The sequence below is a fragment of the Lissotriton vulgaris genome, chromosome 3_2, assembly GCF_964263255.1.
Source record: "Lissotriton vulgaris chromosome 3_2, aLisVul1.2, whole genome shotgun sequence".
In the NCBI taxonomy this organism is placed as follows: Eukaryota; Metazoa; Chordata; class Amphibia; order Caudata; family Salamandridae; genus Lissotriton; species Lissotriton vulgaris.
In genome coordinates this window covers 1,970,572-1,995,640 of record NC_141690.1, presented here as the reverse complement: position 1 = coordinate 1,995,640, position 25,069 = coordinate 1,970,572, and the positions used below count along the sequence as shown (strand labels likewise).

The window sequence follows — 25,069 nt, the reverse complement described above, 5'->3', positions numbered from 1 at the left end:
GAAAGAAGGAAAGGAACAGGCACTGGAACACCTGAGTGCAATGGAAGACAAACCTGGCAAGAGCACCGGCAGCGCAGAACAGAGACAACCACCTACGAGCCATGCATCCACATGGCGATCGCAGAAGAGAGCAAGATAGACTGTTGTCGACATCTACTTCTGGGGTTTGAGCGGAAGATTGGATGGCGAGACTACTCGGGACTCCGGAAGTGGAGGACCTGACCTACCTCACACCAGCCTGTGGCAAACCAGTATCAGAAGCCTTGAGGGACTCTGGTGGCAGCAAGTCCCGCGCGAGAGACAGACCTACTGAAGTACGTCTGCAGGACCCAAGAGGATGCAAGCCTCGCAGCAATGAAGAGAGTCGACAACTCAACCTTCAGGTGGAACTAGGACACGACGGGGAGGCTCGTGGAGCGCCCTGCTCATGGCCCGAAGGCTATGGTAGAGCAACGCGACCAAAAACACCAGTCCAGTGGAAACCTAGCAAAGAGGTCCTCCCGGACATCTTGTGGCAGAAGAAAACCGGCGAGAGGGGCATCCTAGTGAGAGGGATGTTCGCACCTACTCTCTTCACCTGCCAAGAAACACACTGAAGCCTGCCCGGAAACATCACGCAACCAGCATGGAGAAAAGAAGCCGGAAGACAAACAACAACCATGTCACCCATCTCTCTTTAACTATTCATCACCAAGAGAGCAAAGCAAAGGGCAACAAGACGGTATTACACTTCCTGTATGGAGGGAAAGGGGGCCGCCAGCTCCTACCAGCGACGAGGATCACCCTGACGGCGTGGCGCAGAGCGTCAATTAGAATGGGCTGGCATGAAAGGATCACCCGACAGACACCCCTATGGTCATGTGGGTGGCTGACAGAGCTGCATAAACTGAAGGGATTCCACAGGTGGGACGACATTGGCATCTCCACGGTGGGGGATGTCATAGCAAAGGGGGAACTTAAAACCTTCCAGGCGCTACAGCAGGACTTTGGCCTCCAGAACACCCAATACTATAAATACTTGCAGTTGAGACACGCATGGGGAGCTCAGCACATATCGCTTACCGACATACCCCAGTTTGCACCACTCGAGGGCCGATTACTACAGGAGCAGATACAGAGGGGGGCAATATCTATGACATACAAAACATTGACAAATAATATGTTGGGAGACTTGCGGACACTCAGAGAGAGGTGGGAGGCAGATGTGGGCACGATGGAGGACCTGGATTGGGAACTAGCACTCATGCACCCGAGGGAAGTGGCCATAAAATCGAGGCTTCGCCTCATACAGTTTAAGATCCTTCACCGGGCTTACTTCGATAGAGTGAGGCTTGCCCGGATGGGGAGGGTGACCGACACCTCTTGCTTACGATGCCAGCATCAGACAGGCGATTTCTTCCACATCATTTGGGGATGCACTGTGATACAGGAATATTGGGGTGAGGTATTCAGGGAACTGAGTATGATATTGGAGGTGGAGATTCCTAGAGACCCCAAACTGGCGCTTTTGGGCATGTCGACGGAAGTAGACATCACTCGATACCTACTCATTTTCCTGCTGCTGGCTTTGGTAGTAGCAAAAAGAGACATAGCACGTATGTGGGGGGCGCCTGGGAAACCCAACCTGGAGGAATGGAGGAGGGGTTTAGATATGTATATGGCAGCGGAAAGAGTGACCTACAAAGCTAGAGGGTGCCCACGGAAATTCCGAAAAATATGGACTAAGTGGAGGCGCTACCATGGACTGGAGTAGGACTGTCCGGGGAGAAGGGCGGGTGGCAGGGGAGACAGCCGGGGAGGCATGTTTGTCGCTGATTCCAACGTAGTTGTGGCTGGAGGTTTCGGGTCGCTGGATTACCTGTATACTATGTTAAGACTTAGAGGGGGAGAGAGGCTCGGGGGTCGAGGGGGATGGCGGAAAAGGGGGATATGCTGCAGAGGGGGGGGGGATGGGAGGGCGGGAAGAGGGGCTTTCGATAGAGGCTTCTCAGTTGTTGACTTTTCCAGGAGTTAAGGGGGGTGGGAGGGAGTTTGGGGTGAAAACAGAAAACGAGTTCGTCATGATGAAAGCTATGTACCTGACATTGAAAAGTTGCAGAATATCGGGAAGAGCGGAATGTTGACGCTCCCCCGAGTGGTTTTTGTCTCCTGCACCCATGATCCGCCTGATGCAACAACAAAAATAAATTTAAAAAAAAAAAAAGAGAGCAAAGCAAAATGCAGGGCTGAGAACAGCGGACAGACTGCACAGACAAAGATTGAACCCGCCGAACAACTGCGAATCGTGCCACCAAGAACTGTTAATCCAAAACGCAAGAACTATACTGCCTGCGGGTTGCAAGCAGCCAAAGAGAGTCGTTTTGAAAGCGCAAGTCCAATGTTATTTTCTGTGTTTTCTTTCTCCCACATGTTTTGGACTTTTTCTGTTTGGTTTGATTTTTTTAACCAATTTGGGAAGGGATGTAATGCCCAGCATAAGTCAGCATTCTAGTGCTGAAGCCTGTATCCACACTAAACACCCACCCACCACTGATGTCACTGGTCATGAGACACAGTACCAATAAAAGAGGCCGAGCGCACGTGCTCTGGGCCAGTTGCACCATACATCCAGTGTGTCCTGCGTCTGTGTGTGAGTGCCTGCCAGCATGAGGGCCTAGGGCCCACCACAGCCCTTTACACACTGGACACCCACCTGAACGGGGCTTTCTGACGAATCTTCTCCAGGGATGGCGTCTTCGACCTAGGGACCGCGTGGGAGAGTAGTGCTTCGCGGTCGGCAGCGGAATACTGAGCCTTGGTCATCGGGGGTCAGAACTCTTTGAGGCGTCGGTAGCGTTGCGGCTTGGGCGTAGCAGTGTTTGAGGTAAGGTGTTGAGGCGCTGGGGGTGAGCGGGTTTGCAGGGAAGGATTTGTGTGCTTTTCATGTGGTTGCGTCCCAGTAATTGACGTAGCTGGCCCGAGGATTGTCTTAGGGGGTTGAATCCCTGGTTTGTCGAGCAGGAGACCGGCTTTTAAGGAAGGGCAAGCGCTTGATCTGTGTGCGCATAAGCTGGGGTGGATGAGCCTGGCGCTGGCTGGGCTGTTTTAGCGGTAGTAGTCCCCCCGTACACCTTCTCCGGAGACCTCGCCACTCGATAGTTTGGGCGGGAAGCCAGGGCTCGGGGACGTGCGGCGCTTCATCTGGTGTGGCGCGTAGCGGGAGGGGTGGACTGTTTTGGTTCAGCTGTGTCGTATTGTGGGTAGTGGCAGCGCAGCCCCGCTTGTGGGAGGCGCCCTTCCCTGATTGATGGCGACTGTTGTTTTTGATGGACTCACGGGGTACTAGCGGGCTTTTCTGTGGGATTGGCCGAGCATCGGGCACTCCGACTTGCCTTGCTTTAAAGTATCGGTCTTTGTGGCGTGAGCGCGTTTGCAGTTGGGGTGCAGTGCCACAATTTGGTGAGCGTATCTTTGAAATTCCAGAGCTGGGTTTTGCTTCTGTGCTGTGTTATCCGGCCGGCTGGGTGTCGGATTAAAAGAGAACGGACCCATTTTGCACACAGGGGCCGAAGGTGCAAGTACGAGCAGACACACAAAGTGATTGGGAGGGCTGGGGAGCCGTCATTTATATAAAACTTCATTGATTGCTAAAGACTGAACGAATAAGGGGAGACATTAATTGGTGTAGGCTGCATTAAATTGGTTGGAACAACTGAGCAAAGGCACTAGTCATTTTTCATAAAAGAGTTCATAATGCCACCCAAGCGCAACCAGAAACGGAAAGAAGAGGAATTAGAAATTGCACAGCTGTTGAAGCTGGTGTTCGCAAAATTGGGCACGGAGGATGATGGTAGTGAGGAGGAACAAGGGGGTGAGGCGCCAGTGCCAGACAGCGAGGAGGTGCCTGAGCCAAACCCGGGGCACGACCGCGGCGAACTACAGTCCCGCCTATAGCAGCTTTTCCTCCCCTAGTTAAGAAGCCCAGTGTGAATGAGAAGGGAAGGGTGAGCAAGGTTCCAGAGGGCTCTCCCCCGCACCTTTTTCCCCAGTAACGCCCGGGCCTAGTGCCCCTTGCCGGATTCAGGGCTTTCAGCGCAACTGGTGCTCCCAAATATAGTTCCAATGCCTGTGGTACCAGCAGCACCAGTGCCCAGTACAGTCCCCATCGTGCCTGCACCTGTTCCGGACGCCAGAAACAAAGGAAAATATTTGGAAGGGAAAATTTGTGGATATATTTTCCCTGATTAAAGAGAAGAGAGGTAGAGTCTAAAGGTAAGGAAGGCTCCTTTAGAGATAGGAAACCAAGGGTAGAGGAATCCATTACTAATTGGTTATTTGATTTCAATGTATTTTCCATTGTAATGTTAGAGAAGTTGGCTGTACCCTTGATATGTTATGCTAATAAGATTTTGAAAGCACAAACAATGTATGGTGGGGGGCCTGGTTGGATTACGATAGGGACTTTAGATGGGCTAAAGTCAAGGATCCTGACATGGATTGGAACCAGACAGAAGTAAATGTCTGGTTAGAGAGTGTCAATAATAAAGCACCCATGAAGTAGCCCTTTCGGACTTCCCAAGAGGGCGCTGGGGACAAAAGGGGGACGTGTTGGGCCTTTAACCGGAAGACGTGCACCTGGCCCCCAGGGGCATGTAAGTTCAAACACGCATGTGCATACTGCGGCCACCCTTCCCATCCCGAGTTCAAATGCATTAAGAAATCCAAAGAGAAAGGGAGAGAGCCTAAGCCCCCTCCCCAGCAGTAATTTACCCACACCAGTGGATTTGGGGAGGCTAATTTTCTGGCTGAATCAGTACCCTGACATGAAGGCAGCCAGGACTTTATTTGAGGGGTTTTCTACAGGTTTCCGCATTCCAGCTCACGGGTTACCACCAGTGGACTATTGCAATAACCTTTTGTCAGCTCATAGGCACCCCTCTGTAGTTTCGCAAAAGGTAGAGAAAGAGAGGGCTCTGGGGAGGGTGGCTGGCCATTCTCTGCTCCCCCTTTGCCAGGATTTGTCTGTTCACCTCTGAGCATGTTGCCTAAGAAGGAGCCTGGCCAGTTCAGGATGATTCACAACTTGTCAGTGCCAAGGGGGGCGTCTGTGAATGATGCTATTGACCCGTCCCTGTGCTCGGTTACGTATTCTTCCTTTGACTCAGCACTCCAGAGGCTGCGCGATCTAGGGCCCAAGGCCGCTATGGCTAAGACTGACATTGAGTCAGCTTTTAGGCTGTTGCCAGTACACCCCGAGGATTCCCATTTACTAGGTTTTCAGCTAGACTCTCAATTTTACTATGACAGGTGTATGCCAATGGGCTGTGCGGTTTCATGTAGGTACTTTGAGATATTCAGCTCTATGCTGCAGTGGGTTTTTGTTTTCAGAACAGGGCACACGGACATGGTACACTACCTGGATGATTTCATGATCATGGGTCCCCCAGCATCAAGTAAGTGTGGTCAAGCCTTGGGCAAGCTAGTTGAGATGTTTGAGGAACTGGGAGTACCGTTTGCCCCCGGTAAGACGGTGGGGCCAGCGACCAGCATGTCTTTCTTGGGCATTGAAATAGACACAGTAGAGGGAGAATGCAGGTTGCCAGCAGACAAAGTACAGGCCTTCTCACAAGCAATAGATTCTCCTCTGGCAGGTCCCAAAGTCACGCTGCATCAACTACAGGTTTTGGTGGTCCAGTTAAATTTTGCCCTGAGAATTAGTCAATCGCGCACGCTATGGTAGGCTTGACACAGAAACACCATCACGTCCGATTAAAAGCTGAGGTGAGGGAGGACCTGAGGATTTGGCGTAGCTTCCTGGAGGAATTCAATGGTAAGGTGATTTGGCCTGAACCAACTATATCTAGCACAGACTTGGGCCTGGTCACGTATTCTGCAGTAAGCATTGGTTTTGGAGAAGTTTTGGGCTCTCAATGGTGCAGGGGAGACTGGCCATCATCTTGGCACGAGAGGGGCCTGACAAAAAACATAGCCTTTTTAGAATTATTCCCAATTGTAGAGGCAGTAGAAGTCTGGGCCGAGGGTCTTCAAGAACAAGTCAGTCATTTTTTGGTCAGACAACATCGCTGTGGTAGAAGCTATTAATAGGGGGGGGGGTACTTGCAAACATCTTTTGAGGTTGTTAAAGCATTTAGTCTTGGCATGTTTAAAATGTAAATGTAAATTGATACTTGTATAGCGCACTACTCACCCGCAAGGGTCTCAAGGCGCTTGTACGAATACCGCTGTGGAACCCATCCTGGCTTTCCCTGTGAGGCGTCCACTCCTGGGAACCCCCAAGGTGGAGGCCAGGCATCCTTAGCGTTGTTGGGGCCGTTGTGGAGATTAAGCAAGCTATTGCCCAGAGTTGCAGAGTGGGACTCCATGATTGGAATAGGCACCAAGGCGAGAATTATCAGGTCCGTGGAATTTTGAGCCCAAAACCCTCGAGGCGGGGAATTGAACCCTGGTCTCGGGCTAGACCTCTGCATCAGGGTCTGCCGCTCTAACCATTGAGCCACACTTCTCCACGTTTAAAGCTCAATCTGCTCTTTAGACCAGCACATATTCCAGGTGTGGAGAATCTGGCTGCTGATGCTTTGTCTCGCTCCAAGTTACAGGATTTCCGAAGGTATCACCTGCAGGCAGAGGAACAGATGATTGTTTTCCCGACATTTCTGTAGAGGATTGGAGCCCCGGTCTAGCTGGGATAGTGGGAGCTTCTTTGAGCGAGCGCACTAGGAGGACTTACCATCAACACTTTCAAGCATACAGGACATTTTCTAAGCTCACGATCCAGGCGGCGCTTTTTTCAAGAGGGGCGCTCTGCGACTTTTTGCTAGCCCTGAGAGAACAGGGGAGGCCAGCTTCTTATGCTAGGGCGCATGTGACGGCAATAGGTTTCTTTGCCAAACTGGGGGGGTCAGTGCGACCCTGGTGCAGCTTTCGTATTAAGGAGAGCTCTGTCAGGATGAGCTAGGCTGGAAGGTGTTAAGAAAGATTGGAGACGGCCCTTAGACCTAAAAACCTTAGGGGACATTCTGGGAGTACTACGGTCAGTGTGCTCGTCTGATTATGAGAGCATCCTGTTTGGCGATGCGTTCACCTTAGCATTTTATGGTGCATTCTAGCTGGGGGAACTGGTGGGGACCTCTAAATCAGACCACACTGGGGGACTCCAGAGACAGGATACAAACCTGGTCGCGGGGGGCTTGGTGGTGGTGCTAAAGAGATCCAAGACAGACCCTCTGGGGAAGGGGACCATGATTCACTTGGCCCCCGCACCAGGGGCAGGGATTTGCCCAGTGGCAAGGATGGAGTCCTACATTGCGATACGGCCGCCTCGGCGCATTCAAGCACTGTTCATACATGAATATGGTGAATGCTTGTCGCAGTTTCAATTCAGGGCAATCTTTAAGCGCTCGCTGTTGCATCTGGGCCTGGATCCTAGCGGGTATTCCTCACACTCATTCAGAATTGGGGTGGCAACATTGGCGGCAGGCGCTGGCTTACCGGCAGAAGCGGTTAAAGGCGTAGGGCTCTGTTCATCGGCCTGTTTTAAGCGCTATGTGCGGCCAAAATTAGTTTGAGACGACAGAATGATGTTTTGACATGACAATGCTGACGTTTACATTGCTCATCCTACTAATAGTATGTCTTTGAAGGTGGTGTGGGTGTTGGGACACTAGTTCGTGCGGCGGGCCACAGTGCAGCTACGGCAGAAGCGGGTGTCGAAACCACCAAGTTTAAAAGAGAACATCGTTCCTATGGCGTGGCGTAGGCGGCCTGCGAATTCGGCAATTGCGGCAGCTAATCGAGGAGACAAGTGAACGCGAGGGAAATCAGTCCCCAGATTTGGTGGCCCTGCATTTGGGCGGTAACAACATGGTGGAGTTAGGACACATGGCAGTCAGAGAAGCCCTTACTGACAGAGTTTGCATGGATACGGAGAGCTTTTCCTAACGCTCACATTGCTTGGTCATGTATGATACCATGCCGGTAATGGGCCACTGGAGTCAGATCCCGGGCTTTGAACGTGTCAGTGATGCTCCTCAACATGGAATTGGCCAAGATGTGCTCAGGCCCGGGCCGCTTGTGTCACATTCCACACAGACTGATCTAAGGGGACTTGATGTTTCATCATGATGGCGTTCATCTGTCTGACATTGGCACAGATGTGTGGATCAAAGGGATTTGGTCATTTGTACAGAACTTGTTTGCGGGTGGGGAGGGTGAAGGACCCGTGGGCCCTGGTCACCCTAGTGGCAGAAAAGAGGCCACAGAACATTGATTTGCAGGGGCGGTAATGGGAGGCCCGCTTACATACTCCTGAGGCCAGCACTGAGGGGAGAGACAGTAACCTCTCCGCAGGGAGAATGGGGACACCGGCTGGGGAGGCAAGGGCGCCAGGTCACACGAGCCTCCTTGGCAGCCTGGTGGTAGAGGGGTGGGCCCTTGGATATGACGGACAAGGATCGTAGACTGGTGGCTCAACGCTCAAGGACGCAGGTGGGTTGTGCCTTGTGTGGTTCTCTGTTTGGAGATGCGAGCCAGAGTGCTGGAGGAAGTAGTTATTACATAACCGTTGGTCTTTGAACAAGTTAGCATACTGGTACATATTAAAAATGTAAATATTTGAATTCTGAAATGTGCATTTTTAATTATGATCTTGTCATGTTTATGAATGTTTTGGAAGATTAAACATGGCCGTTTTTACCCACACCCTTGACTGGTTAGTTGTTTGTGGGCTTACATGCATGAGGTTGGGGCGGGGGTCATGCTGGGGGGTCCGGGCCCTATGCAAAGCGCAAGACCTAGACAAGCGCGCCCTCATGCCCCGGCCTCCCAGATCCCTGCCACACCCCCATAGTTTTTCCAGTAGCCGTTTGGCTACTGGACATGAAGTCTTTCTGGGTCAGCTAATGACGGACTTCAGGCTGGAGCCTCAGGAGGGGTAGGCGGAGCCAAGGGGGCTATCTAGCCCCAGGTACACCTCAGCTTGCGCTCTTCTTCCTGCACTGGTCACCCACCTGAACGGGGCTTCCTTTAGAATCTCCCACCCACCTGTCCCTGAAGTTAGTGGTTTAGGTGGGGTAAGAGGGCGTTTGGCGGAAAAGAGGCCACAGAACATTGATTTGCAGGGGGGTAACGGGAGGCCCGCTTACATACTCCCGAGGCTAGCACTGAGGGGAGAGATGGTAAGCTCTCTGCAGGGAGAATGAGGACACCGGCTGGGGAGGCAAGGGCACCAGGTCACACGAGCCTCCTTGGCAGCCTGTTGGTAGAGGGGTGGGCCCCAGGATATGACGGACAAGGCCACCTGCGAAGCCACTGACATCATACCCTCCCAGGAACTCTGCGACAAACTCAGCTCCTACTTCCACCTAAAGATCAAGGCCCTTTACGATAACTTCAGCGAGACAGCAGAACACAGCACCACATCACCCACCACCGCCAAGAATCCGATCCTCCTGGGCACCTACGTCCATTGAACTCATCTTCTCAACCATGAAGAAGACGCACTCAGGAGCCCCAACTGACCCCTTCCCCCCCCTCACATCTTCCACAGGGCCACCGCAGTCATCGCACCCGAACTAGGTCGAACAATGAACTCCTCCCTCGTATCCGGCATCTGCCCAGAAGACTGGAAGCTTGCAGAGGTAAAATCCCTCCTCAAGAAACCAATGGCTGACCCAACTGACCTGAAGAACTACCGGCCCATCTCTCTCCTCCCCTTTGCAGCCAAAAGAAACCGAAAGACTCGTGAACGCCCAGCTGACCGCCTTCATTGAAGCAAACTCCATCCTAGACGCATCCCGGTCTGGCTTCCGCAGCAACCACAGCACGAGACCTCCCTCCTCGCTGCCACCAACGACATCGCAGCCCTCATCCTCCTAAACCTCTCCGCAGCCTTCGACACCTTCTCACATAGCACGCTAGCCGCCAGACTCCACAACAGGGATCCATCCTCGACTGGATCTAATCCTTCCTCTTGGACAGAACACAGAGGATCAGACTCTCCCCCCCTTCCTCTCCAACCCCACGGACATCATCTGCGGAGTACCTCAGGGGATCTTCATTAAGCCCGACACTCTTCAACATCTCCATGGCCCCCATCGCTGCCATCGTCAGACAGCACGGGCTCAGCATCGTATCCTACACCGACTACACACAACTCATCCTCTCCCTCAACAAGAACCCAGAATTCACCAGACTCAGCCTCCAGGATGGAATGAGAAACGTAGCTGCCTGGATGAATGATAGCTGCCTAAAGCTCAACTCCGAGAAGACCGAGGTCCTCATCCTCGGACCTTGCACCTCCGCCTGGGACAGCACATGGTGGTCGTCCACCATCTGGAGCCCACCCACCCCAACAGACCACGCCCGGAACCTCGGCATAATCTTCAACTCCTCCCTCTCCATGAACTGCCAGATCAATGCCGTCGCGTCCATCAGCTTCAACTGTCTCCGCATCCTCCGCAAGACCTTCAAATGGATCCCACCCCACTGCAGAAAGACCGTCACCCACGCACTCATAATCAGCAGACTAGACTACGACAACGCCCTCTACGCTGGAACCAAAAAAACTCTTCTACACAAACTCCAAACCATCCAGAACGCCGCAGCCAGGCTCATTCTAGGGACACCATGCCACAAACATATGGCCCAACACTTTCGAAGCCTCCACTGGCTCCACGTCGAGAAGAGGATCACCTTCAAACTCCTCACCCATGCATACAAATTCCGCAACAACATCAAACCCAAATACCTCAACGACCGGGATCCTGCTATTCAGGGCCCCAGGCTGATTGCTCTCTCCTTAAAATGGACTCCATGTACCTTAGGTGCATAACCCAATTGGAATTGGTTCACCTTGTTGGCCCCTGTAACAGTGTACCATAGGTACCCAGGGCATAGGTGTTTCCAAGGCCTACCAGGGGCTGCAGCATGTATTGTGCCACCCCTGGCCTGGCCTCCATATTTGACACAACTGGCTGATCACTCAGCTGGGGTAAGTTGGTGTAATCACCTCTTACTTAGATATAGTATCCCTATATCTAACCTTAAACTGGACACATATGTACCTATCAGCCACTCCTATGGAAGGCCTCATCAATCCTGGAGGCAGAGTGCTTGGAAATATGTGAGATGGGGCTCTAGCATGAGCTGAGCCTGTCTGCAGCTGTCGGGAACCACTCCCTAAGCTGTTCCGGGATATTGCCATACCATATACTCTTAAGTGCATTATAATCCTCGCGGTTATTTGCTATCTTTGGTTTGGCTTTATCAAAACATGTCGAGTAAGGTGTCATACGAATTGGAATACTATCCCCTCGACAGTTCTGTCGACGGGGATAGCATTCCACCCTTCTATAGGGACACGACATGTGTGTAGCCTTAACCCCGGTTAAAGTTAACCAGAGCCTCAGCATCACAAAATGGATGCTGCCACCACAGACACGAGTCTGGCCTCCTGCTGCTGACCGAAACTCGGCAGATGGTGGCCTGGACAAAGGGTTTCCTGCCTTGGGAGGTGCGAGCACCACCCCAGACAGGGTTTTGTGTATTGGGTAGGACAGGGCTGAATAGAATCAGACATGCCGGGGGCACACAAGGTGTCCCCGTGCATAGGCCAGTCCAAACCGGTCCTGGGACTTTCCAGATCCAGGCTTGGCGCGAACTGGACAAAGGAAAGGGGGTGTAACCACCCCCCTTCCTGGTTCCTCCCAGAGGAGGGACCTAGTAGGTGATCCACCCCTCAGATTGGGAATAAGAGTGGGAGCAGTGCCATTGCACAGCAGATCATCCTGAATCAACTTTAACCAAAGAAGAAGACTGGACTTCGACATTCTGCTGCTCAGAAGACTGAAGAGAATCTCCCTTGTGGCCTAGGAGTGGCCACCCTGTGAACACAGGCAACAACCAGCAACTCGACGTCTGCTTTGCCGCCGCCTCCCGCCGGAGCCCGAGCCCAGAGCCCGACAAGAACCAGACTCCCAGACCTCTCAGAGCCCTATCCACAGTCCCTGCAAAGAAGGGACCCGTGGAGGCACCGAGTGATGTGGGACCGGACCTCTTGGAAGACACTCGAAAAGCTGACCGCGCAGCTTCTGAGGCATCCTCGACGTTGTGCTTTGGGGACTGAGAACCCCCACCACCGAGCAGCCCTTGCACCGAAGATCAGCCCTCCAGCATCTCCACGATCTGCGTGGGGCCCTTTTGCATTGTGCCACTCGACACGCCATCCCGGCCACTAGTCACGTGGTCAGCGGCCATCTTGGCGACGAAACCGACGAACTACACAGCAGGTCTGGTTGCTCCAGACCTACCCAAGCTCCTGTGAAAAGGAGCACTCGCTCTGACCTTGCTGGTCCGAGTGTTAAGCATTTTTCGATTCCTGCGTGGCTTGCATTAGCCAAGGCCTGTTTGCTCCGATCAGGTCGCCGACACCGCCAACAGCGAGAAGCCTACGTGGGACAGCTCGTGACCGACTCCTGGACGTCCTCGACCCCCGGTGTCCACGTGGCTGCAGAAGAGAAGCTACACGACAACGCCTGTTTGCACCCGACATCGCCTGGTTCCAATCTGGTTCCACGGTAGTCACTGGCTAGTGACTTTGAACATTGTCCCCTCTGCTTTCAGGTCTTCACATCTTCAGATCCACCCTTGGAACCACCGGAACTCCTCACATCGAGCCACCTGCAGCATCTTCAGCTCCAAGCACCATCGACCAGCGTGACGAAACCCGACACTACTTCGACCCTGTGCACCCGCTTCCTGTGGGTGAGGTAACTCAGCTCCGCCGGTGTTCCTACACTGGTACACATCTCAAGGGCCTGTGTCTTAAGCTTCAGCTCCGTAGGTCACTCGGAAGGTTCCTAACTTTTTAACTTTGTACTTTTTACGCACCATAGACTTTACATTGGAAAGTGCGTGCACTTTGAATACTGCACCCGAGTCCCGCGGGCCTTTCCCGACTTAGTCACTGCTAGTCTCGAATAGCTCCAGCGATTCCCAAGGCCCTAGGCCTGTTCCCTTTCCTAGTGGTATCTCTTATACCACTTTCTTAGTATATGGTTTAGGTGGTCCCTAGGGCTCATCCATATTGTGCAACTTTTGTGTATTTTAAACTGTCTTGTGATTTAACGCTTGTGCTTCTGTGCTCATAAAGAGTCCAGGGGATTTTATAGTTAATAAATCAATATATATTTTCAATATATATCTGTGTGGTGTCCCTTTCATTTGGTATTCAAGGGGGTTGTGTATGGTATAACAGCTGGCTTCACATGCCTTTCAGAGTTTAGCCTAAGACTGCTTTGTCCACGTTACCACTAGGATAACTGGTCTACAAGGTTGAATTACAACCAATCATCATAAGGGTTGCTTGGCATGGTACAAAGTGATCACTAAGAATTAGTGAGCATTATATACCAGGCCAACTCCTCACACTCCTCAACATGGAATTGGACAAGATGTGCTCAGGCCCGGGCCGCTTGTGTCACATTCCACACAGACTGATCTAAGGGGACTTGATGTTTCATCATGATGGCGTTCATCTGTCTGACATTGGCACAGATGTGTGGATCAAAGGGATTTGGTCATTTGTACAGAACTTGTTTGCGGGTGGGGAGGGTGAAGGACCCGTGGGCCCTGGTCACCCTAGTGGCAGAAAAGAGGCCACAGAACATTGATTTGCAGGGGCGGTAATGGGAGGCCCGCTTACATACTCCTGAGGCCAGCACTGAGGGGAGAGACAGTAACCTCTCCGCAGGGAGAATGGGGACACCGGCTGGGGAGGCAAGGGCGCCAGGTCACACGAGCCTCCTTGGCAGCCTGGTGGTAGAGGGGTGGGCCCTTGGATATGACGGACAAGGATCGTAGACTGGTGGCTCAACGCTCAAGGACGCAGGTGGGTTGTGCCTTGTGTGGTTCTCAGTTTGGAGATGCGAGCCAGAGGGCCCCTTGGTGCTGGAGGAAGTAGTTATTACATAACCGTTGGTCTTTGAACAAGTTAGCATACTGGTACATATTAAAAATGTAAATATTTGAATTCTGAAATGTGCATTTTTAATTATGATCTTGTCATGTTTATGAATGTTTTGGAAGATTAAACATGGCCGTTTTTACCCACACCCTTGACTGGTTAGTTGTTTGTGGGCTTACATGCATGAGGTTGGGGCGGGGGTCATGCTGGGGGGTCCGGGCCCTATGCAAAGCGCGAGACCTAGACAAGCGCGCCCTTAGGCCCCGGCCTCCCAGATCCCTGCCACACCCCCATAGTTTGTCCAGTAGCCGGTTGGCTACTGGACATGAAGTCTTTCTGGGTCAGCTAATGACGGACTTCAGGCTGGAGCCTCAGGAGGGGTAGGCGGAGCCAAGGGGGCTATCTAGCCCCAGGTACACCTCAGATTGCGCTCTTCTTCCTGCACTGGTCACCCACCTGAACGGGGCTTCCTTTAGAATCTCCCACCCACCTGTCCCTGAAGTTAGTGGTTTAGGTGGGGTAAGAGGGCGTTTGGCGGAAAAGAGGCCACAGAACATTGATTTGCAGGGGGGTAACGGGAGGCCCGCTTACATACTCCCGAGGCTAGCACTGAGGGGTGAGATGGTAAGCTCTCCGCAGGGAGAATGAGGACACCGGCTGGGGAGGCAAGGGCACCAGGTCACACAAGCCTCCTTGGCAGCCTGTTGGTAGAGGGGTGGGCCCCAGGATATGACGGACAAGGCCACCTGCGAAGCCACTGACATCATACCCTCCCAGGAACTCTGCGACAAACTCAGCTCCTACTTCCACCTAAAGATCAAGGCCCTTTACGATAACTTCAGCGAGACAGCAGAAAACAGCACCACATCACTCACCACCGCCAAGAAACCGATCCGATCCTCCTGGGCACCTACGTCCATTGAACTCATCTTCTCAACCATGAAGAAGACGCACTCAGGAGCCCCAACTGACCCCTTCCCCCCCTCACATCTTCCACAGGGCCACCGCAGTCATCGCACCCGAACTAGGTCGAACAATCAACTCCTCCCTCGTATCCGGCATCTGCCCAGAAAACTGGAAGCTTGCAGAGGTAAAACCCCTCCTCAAGAAACCAATGGCTGACCCAACTGACCTGAAGAACTACCGGCCCATCTCTCTCCTCCCCTTTGCAGCCAAAAGAAACCGAAAGACTTGTGAACGCCCAGCTGACCGCCTTCATTGAAGCAAACTCCATCCTAGACGCATCCCGGTCTGGCTTCCGCAGCAACCACAGCACCGAGACCTCCCTCCTCGCTGCCACCGACGACATCGCAGCCCTCATCCTCCTAAACCTCTCCGCAGCCTTCGACACCTTCTCACATAGCACGCTAGCCGCCAGACTCCACAACAGGGATCCATCCTCGACTGGATCCAATCCTTCCTCTTGGACAGAACACAGAGGATCAGACTCTCCCCCCCTTCCTCTCCAACCCCACGGACATCATCTGCGGAGTACCTCAGGGGATCTTCATTAAGCCCGACACTCTTCAACATCTCCATGGCCCCCATCGCTGCCATCGTCAGACAGCACGGGCTCAGCATCGTATCCTACACCAACGACACACAACTCATCCTCTCCCTCAACAAGAACCCAGAATTCACCAGACTCAGCCTCCAGGATGGAATGAGAAACGTAGCTGCCTGGATGAATGATAGCTGCCTAAAGCTCAACTCCGAGAAGACCGAGGTCCTCATCCTCGGACCTTGCACCTCCGCCTGGGACAGCACATGGTGGTCGTCCACCATCTGGAGCCCACCCACCCCAACAGACCACGCCCGGAACCTCGGCATAATCTTCGACTACTCCCTCTCCATGAACTGTCGCGTCCATCAGCTTCAACTGTCTCCGCATCCTCCGCAAGACCTTCAAATGGATCCCACCGCACTGCAGAAAGACCGTCACCCATGCACTCATAATCAGCAGACTAGACTACGACAACGCCCTCTACGCTGGAATCAACAAAACTCTTCTACACAAACTCCAAACCATCCAGAACGCCGCAGCCAGGCTCATTCTAGGGACACCATGCCACAAACATATGGCCCAACACTTTCGAAGCCTCCACTGGCTCCACGTCGAGAAGAGGATCACCTTCAAACTCCTCACCCATGCATACAAATTCCGCAACAACATCAAACCCAAATACCTCAACGACCGACTCTGTTTCCACGTACCCAAGAGGAACCTCCGCTCTGCTGACCTCGCCTTGGCAGCTGTCATCCTCATCCACAGAAACAGAACCGGCAGGGGAGCTTTCTCCTACATCGCAGCCAAATCCTGGAACGAGCTCCCGGTCAACATCAGACGCTCCCGAACCCTCCACACGTTCAGGAAGGACCTCAAGACCTGGCTCTTCGGCTGACCTGGAGCTGCTCCCCACTACCCCCACCTCCTAGCGCCTTGAGACCCTCACAGGTTAGTAGCGCGCTCTATAAACCAATGATTGATTGGTTGATTGATTGAGTGATTGTATCACACATTGTGTCTTTTCTATAACTCACTTAGTCAAAGGTGAAGCTTGCATAAAGAGTGTTGATGGTGTGGTTAGCCACTGAACCTTTGGTGGGGAATGTACAGGGCCGTTTCTGCCATTAGGCAAGACTAGGCAGCCGCCTAGGGCGGCAAAAGGGGGAGGGCGGCAAAAAGCAGGAGTTTGGGATTGCCTTTCACTTTCTTGCAACAGTTTAGGGATGCAGAGGAGAAAGTTAAACGCAGTCCATCTTGTCACCCGTGACCCCAAAGATGTTTCTAAAGTAAAGGGAGAGCAATAATCTTGTGTCTGGTTCTTTAGCCTGTTAGAAGAAAAAGTTCAGCAGGTGTAAACTGCTTCCTGTTTACAGATACAAGACTTCACCATGCTCACTGCAAGATCGCTTTCCTTCTGCGCGCCTTCCTAGACCAATCTTCGACACTCCCATTGCAAACTTTCACCAAATTGGCACTCTGCCACAGCCTGTTTTGCTCCATTCCAACATATCTAAAGACCAGCCCAAAAACAAATGCACTCTGTAGAAGTCTACCCCTTTTATACCTTTCAGAATCATGCTTCCGTAGGTAGTTGATTTTTCATGAAAAAATTCCTCTTAGCCCACGAGTGCAGCACCAACAAAATACTGCTTTTGGTTTTTGTGATAAATTGTGCCCACCCCTAGTTCATTTGAAGCAGACTGTGCATTTGTAATTTATCCAATTAAATTTCTACTTCCCTTAACACGTGCCAGTCCCCTAGTGGATAAAGTTTTACATTTCCCTTTGAATTTCTGAACTCGACATCCAGAAGGGCGGATGGTTTACACTTAGACCACTAGATGAAATCTGGAGTGGCTTCTGGTGAACCATAGGGCCTATTTCTTGTCTTGTTAGCCAGGTCTAAAGTGTTCATTGGTTTCATATATCCATGGGCATATATATCCAGATGACCATGCTATTCTGTCCAATTACAGCCCCAATGTCCAGTTACTGTCTCAATACCAGCCACAGCACCACATGAAAAGGCAAAACTATGTACGAAAGGCACAGCGATCAGGAACAGCATCGATGGTAGGAGTGCAGGTTTCAATCATATTCAATTCATAGACTTCTGCTATAAGGGCTCAGGGAGATTCTCCACTGGGAAAATGTTGAATGATATGAGGTCAAATTTTACACTGATTGGCTCAATAACCAATGGTGTGCCAAGCCAGTGCAGCCTGACGCTCCTCAGGCGTGTACCCCATTTATTCAAAATGTGCAGTGGATACACTGTGTATGTCAATTGGTGCACCCAATATGAATTGGGTGTATTCCCTCATGTTAACAATTACATCTAGTACGCCAGTGCCATAATTGTGCCAATAATTACTTTACATATGCCACTGCCAGAAATGTGTAATTTCTACTCACAAACACAGGTGCTCACATGTTCACACAGACACACATGCTCTCTCTCTCTCTCTCACACACACATATGCACTCACTGTCTCTCTCACACATAGACAGTTTTTTCCCAACTTTTCTGGCTTCAGCTGCCAGCATCAATCCACTACTGCTCCTCAGCTGCTGTTGCATGGACCCTCAGGCAGCATGCAGTTACTTCCAGGCTCTGGCTCTGAGGCAGGTAACTGAAAGCTGACATCAGTCTGTCTTCACTGTGCAGAGTTCAGTTTTTCACTTCTAGATTTTTCTCTGTACCCTCTCACATCATGTCACTGGATCGAGTAAGGTCAGAGAGGCTCCTGAGCTCACCCTTTGATGAAATGGAAGATGATGAGATGACAGCCTGGTATAGGGATGGGCCAGTCACTAAGGCCAGTCTACTCTGCAGCAAAACGAGCTGAGTTGCCACTGTAACTGGTAGTTGAAGTTTTCAAAGAGTGCTAAACGATTTTGTTGGAAGAGAAAGAATGAAAGTGTATAGAGGGTGAGAAACTGAAGAGGCCTGGATGATAGGGGGACAGAGTGATGGTTGTAAAAGGGAGGGGAGGGGGGGGGGGACAGAGTGATGGTTGTAAAAGGGAGAGGGCGGCATTTTTCAATTCTCGCCTAGGGAGGCAAAACACCTAGAAACGGCCCTGGGAATGTAAGTTGTTGCCACCAGGTGTCTACCACTGCGGGGATGTGCAGATGAGATAGTTTGCTGTCTGCAATACCATCAGTGTTAGGGGAATGCAGTTGTAAGTGTATCCTCAGTATGAAACTGTTTGGTACTACTGAATCCTGCCAAATGTACATGGGTTGTATATATTCCAGTCTCTTGCAGTGCAACCTGTGTGTATCTTCCCTGCTTTTTATGTCTTGGGCATATGTATTTGCCCTTCCATTCCTTGACTGATGTTTTATTTGATTAAATAGCTACATTTTGGAAGACCACACACCCTTGGAGTCTGATTCTTTTTTGGGGCTGGTTGACATGAAGGGAAAGGTGGTGAGACAAAAGGGTAATCTTCTTTGCATCAGCTGTGTAAGTTGAGGTCTTAGCGATTGGCACTTTGTGAGCACACCATGAGGAGGCCACCCCTGCCCATAGCAGAGTATTGCCATTAGTCGCTCCATAGGCAGGTGCGGATGGGAGATAGGTATGGGGGCTCCCATGTCTCCCCTCACTCCAGAGCCAGGGAGCAGTGATTTCATCCACGCCTCGGCAGGCATTTTAAATACAGGCAAGGACGAAGGAGCTTCTTTTTTGTTCCCTGTCACCACACAACGACAAGAGCTCTCAAGGTCCTTCTTTCAGCTGGAGGCGATTTGGCAGACACCCACTTACCCTTACCTCGATTTATGGAAAGTTTCACTGTGGAAAACAGGGGCTCAGCCAGAAATGTGTACACTTTGATGGTTTGGCCGTGGTTGTGGCTTGCTGGGCACTGGGCTGACTGAAAGAGGGACTGGCCTGCTGGTTGTCCTGGACCTTTTAGCCTTAGCTTAGGTGGCCTGGGATTGATTATTGACGGGGTGTTTCATTTGGAAGTTGGTCTGGCCAGCAAGGATGGTGCTTTATGTGATACAAAGGGTGTTGTGTGCTTTTGTATCAGACTTTGTGTCTTTTCCATACCCCACCTAGTCAAGGGTAAAGCTTGTATTAAGAATGTTAATGGTGTTGGTAGCCACTGAACCATTGGTGGTGAATGTATATTGTTGGCACCTGGTGTCGGTCCCTGCAGGATATGTAAGCATGAGATAATTTGCTGTCTGCAATGCGACCAGTTTTAGGGGCATGCAACTTGATAATCATTGCTAAGAGGTTTGATCCCAGACCCAGTTTCACAACACGTCTTTATGTGAAAAGGTACTAGATAAGCATTGGTATTAGAAAATAATAATAGTGACTGGGCAGAGGCAGGTAACATCACGAAATGCCCTGTTTTTAGCTGAGTTGCGATTCCATAACATGATTATTCTATTTCTTTATAAAGACTGTTCACTAGTGCAGGGCTGAAAAGACACCTCAAGGCAGAGAGCTAAACCAGCCCATGTCTATATTTCAATAGGTGCCAAGTCCCAGTATATTATTACAGCTGCCTCAAACAAGGTTGGTACAAGTGGAAAGTAAACCCAAACAATGCTAAGCAGTTGGTAGTTTAAAATCATTAAAAGCCCATAACACAGAAGCCCTAACAGAAATAAGGTGATAAGCCTCTAAGCTTACGTATTTCTGTACTTATTTTCTTTGAGTAAACTTTTAAGCTTTAGTCCTTATCTATCATTCTTATTGCAAAAAATTACAGCCTAATTCTAATGTACACGATTTAATTGAGTAGAGAAGGGTCCATCATAGAGCATAAATGTCAGTTAGGCACTACACCTCTCACGTGCCAAGCCGTTGGTGCGTATTAGGCATGTAAATAGACACAGATATGCGCACCGACACTCCTATAACCATCACAAGTTACAAATTCAAGCCAAAGACGGATCCCTTAACCTTGCTTTTGTAACTCTGTCAAAAGCACTGAAGGGTCCAACATTTGACACCCTGCTCAAAAGCCTCAGTGCCCAGTTGGTAGCAAATTTAACATACAGGAGCAAAATAATGAGGGAAAGGAATTCGGAGACCATAGATCGACTAATAGCTAAAATATTTTGTCTGCCAAAGGTCTCCTCACATGCCCAAGTGGGTTTAGAGAAACATCTCTTGAAACATGTCATGAGTTTAAGAATGCATCATTGGTCACTTTGGATACCTTTATCTTGAAAGAACTAAGCATATCCTCAAATGATTCACTATACAAGAGACTACATGGATTTCCCTGTCACTAATACAGGCATCCGACTTCCTAGCTCTGCCATGTTCAGGGAGGCCATTCATAAGGCTCCTCTCCTAAACAAACAGATTCCATGTTTTTCATTCCTGGAGGATACAAATGAAATGGCCAAGCAAGCGATCTTTTGGCAGATAATAGTTACCTCTCCTTAGGCCCTCAGCCATATCTGTTCACTTGTTTCTCACATTTCCTAAAAACTAGGTTCATGGTGCACCGTTTGGTTGCCAACAATGGACAGCCTCTCTCCATATTCCAAAAAGCCGGTCTCTGCTATTTGCAGGCTGTGCAGCAAAGCAGAAGAAAAACGAATTCACTTAATATGTATTTGTCTGACTCTTCATGCCGAACGTAGAAGCCTTTTAAGGAAGCCATTCTTTATCCTAGGGATTCAGACCTGTAGGCGTTGTTATTAAATGCGTGAACCCCACACATGTAGCACTCCAGTGGGTTTAGTTCTTGATGCATTTTGTAAAACAGGTTGAGACCAGACTTTGCTCAAAACCCTCTGAGAAGCATCACAATTTTTGGATAGTTGTCTTAGTGAACTTGCTCTGAAACCTATCTTTGACTATCACGTTTAGGTGGGTCGATCCTAGTGACCACGGAAAGAACCCATAAATTATCCTGTGAGTCTGTTTATTATGGCTTAATGTTTGCAGAGCACTCAAAGCGCTTTATTTTTGACATGCAAAGAAGCCTACACTTTAATAAATATAAACAGTATAAAAACAACTTCTTTAATTAGACTTGACATTTAATTTGCACAGCTTCCCATGTACTCTTGAGAGCACCATCTTAGAGACACCGCCATGACCTTAAGAAATACTGTCTGGCCTATCGCCCCACAGGTTGCCTCTGCATCCCACACAACTTAAATTTGGTAACAATAGTATTTGTCTCGAATCCAGCTGAACTGGGAAATGACAATCACATATCTAATTATTTTATTGTGTAATCGGGAATCAACATTGTCATGTCCTTTTTTTGAAGCAAGTATGGAATGTATCCTTGTTGTAAATTGTCATATTTTTACAAAAAAAGATTCTTTTCTGTAGAATACTGTTTTAGTCATGCAATGGTTTTGATTAAATAAATACAACAAATGTCTTTGAAATCAAACAAGCAATTTGCCAAATAGATTCCCAGAAATAAAGTAGCAAAGGAGTGGCAGGATATCCATTTCTCATAATGCATTTACCCCAGTTTGTAGTTATCGCCTACAGAAAATGTTACTTTCTGTTGGCAACAGACCCATTAATATTATCACACTTCTCTGCTCCTGATTCAGTGACTTACCTCACTATTCTTGTTTTTTCCCAACCAGAGTAGCATTTTTTTTCTGACCATGTTTTGATTTGATTGTTTGTATCCTTTTACTGCTGATGTTACGACCAGGCACTGCTTGTATGACAATATACTTTTTTCTCTCTCTGTCTCTCTCTCAGTAGCTACCCCACTCTTTCCTTGCTCCCCAGCCTTCCTTCTCAGTTTAAATAAAATGCTCCTCTTCCCAAGCGCCCCCTGGTCAACTTGTGCCCTGCCTGCTGATTTCCACTTCCTGGCCAATTTGAAATGAATTTTGATATTCTTTATAGAAAAAAACCATTCCAAGAGGCCGTATGTGTGTAGGAATGTGTGCAGTATTCCATCTTACAATGGTTTTTGCCATAAACGATGGCAAACCCAAAAGAAGCACTGGGAAAGCCAATAGGTGTGAGCCTCTGTTAGCAGGGAAGACCAATTGCTTTCCTAATGTTTGTTCTTACATTACAGGAAAGTGGAGAGGGAAGGCATTTGCACGGGGATGCGGGTTTGCGTGAATCACAGACATGTTCATGCCGTTCCACCACTTAAAAGCTCTTATTTAAACCACTATTTAAGCAGCTTCTTTCTACTCCAAGTAGCAGGGATACTCTCAAGGTCATAATGTGAAATGGTCTACAGACTAGAAGCTTTTTGAGACCCAAAAGTTTTTGGGGGTTAGAGCAACTGTTTTTTTTAAGATTGACGAGGGCCTGACAACTTCCCAACAATAAAGATTTACAAAAACCATGACAAAACAAGCAAAGACAAAGTCAAAAGACTGTCTGCCAATACCAGATCTATGGCCATTGCAAGTGTTTGCTTAATTTATTATAAGTTAACATTTTCACAAACTTTGAACTTTACTAGTTTATCGGGCGTATCCAGTAGAGTGTACATGTTCCCTGTACTGGAACCAAAATGAAACCCCAGAAGTTATTTACAATAAATGGTTTCTGTCACAACAAATTTTTGTTTTTATTGTTGCTTGGAAATATTCTCATTGAGTAAGAGGTTTTGAGCTAGGGACGACAGGGTAATAATGTATTCTAGGGTATATGCAGGGTTAGGTATGATTTGGATTGCTCAAGTATAGCTGTTTTTCACCACTATCTTTATTTACTTTGATGCCATGTCATCATAGCATAGTGTGTCCTTTTCTACCTGATTGAGTATTCCTAAATAAAGAACCTCAAGTATTTTGTTTATATATACATATCTGTGCAATAATGGGTGAGTAAACTTACAATTCATCTGTTTTAGTTGGAATGTGCAAATTACTTTAATGTTTGCGAATTTAGACAAGTCCCATCATGCTCTTTTAATTATTAAATGTAGTCATTGTGAGTTGGAATATTGAGGGTGAATCTAGATATTCCCTCTCCCTGAAGAGAAATGTATAATTTTAATATTCCTCTTCAGTTGTCTTTATTATAGCATATGGTATCTGTCGCAAGCATGTTTAGTCTGAAACCTGGTGTTGTATTCTGTCTTTTCTGACTCAATGTGATGCAAGCTAGTATTACTGCTGAGTTCTAGAAAGTGTTAATGTGTAAAGCTTATATTTGTATATTGTGCTATCTGATATGTACTATATGCAGAAACATTTCATAAGTAATTGGGTGTTATTATATATTTCCAGTGCTATTGACATCTGCTCCGCCTTGAAGATGGAAGGGTTCAATAAAGTTAACTCAATGACAGACCTTGAAGGCTATTCTTTCTGTGCTGATGAGAATTGCAAAGATGTACTAGCTTTTCCTCCAAATCTCAAAGATGAACTTGCTAATATGGAACTGTTTACAAACTACAAACTTATATTTCAGGTTGGTATTCTAAATCACAGGTTATTCACAGGACAAAGGTCATTCAAAATACTGTATGCATGCACTTTGTTATTGTTTTTATGTGGGTACGTTTTAAAAAAGAAATACATTATATACAAACCATTCATGTTTATTAAACCTTGCCCAGTGTTCAGTATTGACAACCAAATGGTCCTACCAGTTTTCAAACATTTATGTTTTAACGAAAAGCTTCCCATATCACATCACATATCTTGTTGCATAGTCCACAACCATGTTCAATGGCCTTCACCCTACTAAACAGCAATGTACATGCCCATCACCCTAAATCTTGTAGTTAATGAAATACATACTGTTTTAGAATACCAGAAAGCATAAGTGATCATTTAATTTTGGCTTTTGAATTTCTAACATCAAAGGGCAAGCCATCAGTGTTAGCACAAGAAATTTAAAAATACATTAAACAAGGTCCCTTTTCGTTCAAAGCATGCCATTTCATCTATACCAGTCTGATTGAGGATTTTAATGCTTCCCATGGAATATTCTACTACAAAAACATGGTTTATGACTTTTTCATGTCTATGATCTACTTGCTGGTTAATTTTCCACGCTCGCGATCAGCAACTTGATGTTGCTGATCGCGAACGAGGAAAAAGTCTTGCTGTGATGTTGATTTTGCTCGCTCGCGGTCACCAACTTGACGTTGAGGACCGCGAGCAAGCAAAAACATGCCTGCTATGCGTTTCTGTGCTACGTGTAATTTGCGTAGTGTGTAGTAGCGCAAACTACGCACGCTCCGCAAGCGTCGCGTAGTCCTATGCCCAGGGTTAAACTAAAACTGGCCAATAGGGAAAAAAACTTGTACAGAGAATGCACCTCTCCTGGAGCCTCTGCTGCCTGGTCCTGTAATGGCTGCCACCCGAGGAAACACACTGCCCATTGACCACAAATTAACCGTCTGATAGCCTGCAGCCTCTGTAACAGGTCATCTGTGACCTACAACGACAATCTGGGTGCCCTGAAGCAGAATGAGTGCACTGGGGTACAGCACGCAAGGAGCCCCTGTTGCCTGACCCTGTAATGGCCGCCAAATGCAGACGCCCAAACGGAAGCTGACAACTCTAGACCACCAGAAGACCCCTGGTCGCCCGTAGCCCTCTGAAGTGGGGCATCTGAGACCCCAGACGATAATCAGGCTGTACTGAAACGAAAGCTGAGCCCCCGG

General features: G+C 49.0%; 1 protein-coding gene across 2 annotated transcripts in view; it reads left to right on the top strand.

The window, feature by feature from the left end:
• The window catches only part of NSUN7 (NOP2/Sun RNA methyltransferase family member 7), a 1,179,115-nt gene that overhangs the window by 726,655 nt on the left and 427,391 nt on the right, over nt 1-25,069 (top strand). For both annotated transcript variants that reach the window (XM_086963929.1, XM_086963930.1), the window contains one exon: nt 23,682-23,865. In XM_086963929.1, coding sequence (XP_086820055.1) covers nt 23,682-23,865 — 184 coding nt within the window. The remainder of the gene's footprint in view (nt 1-23,681; nt 23,866-25,069) is intronic.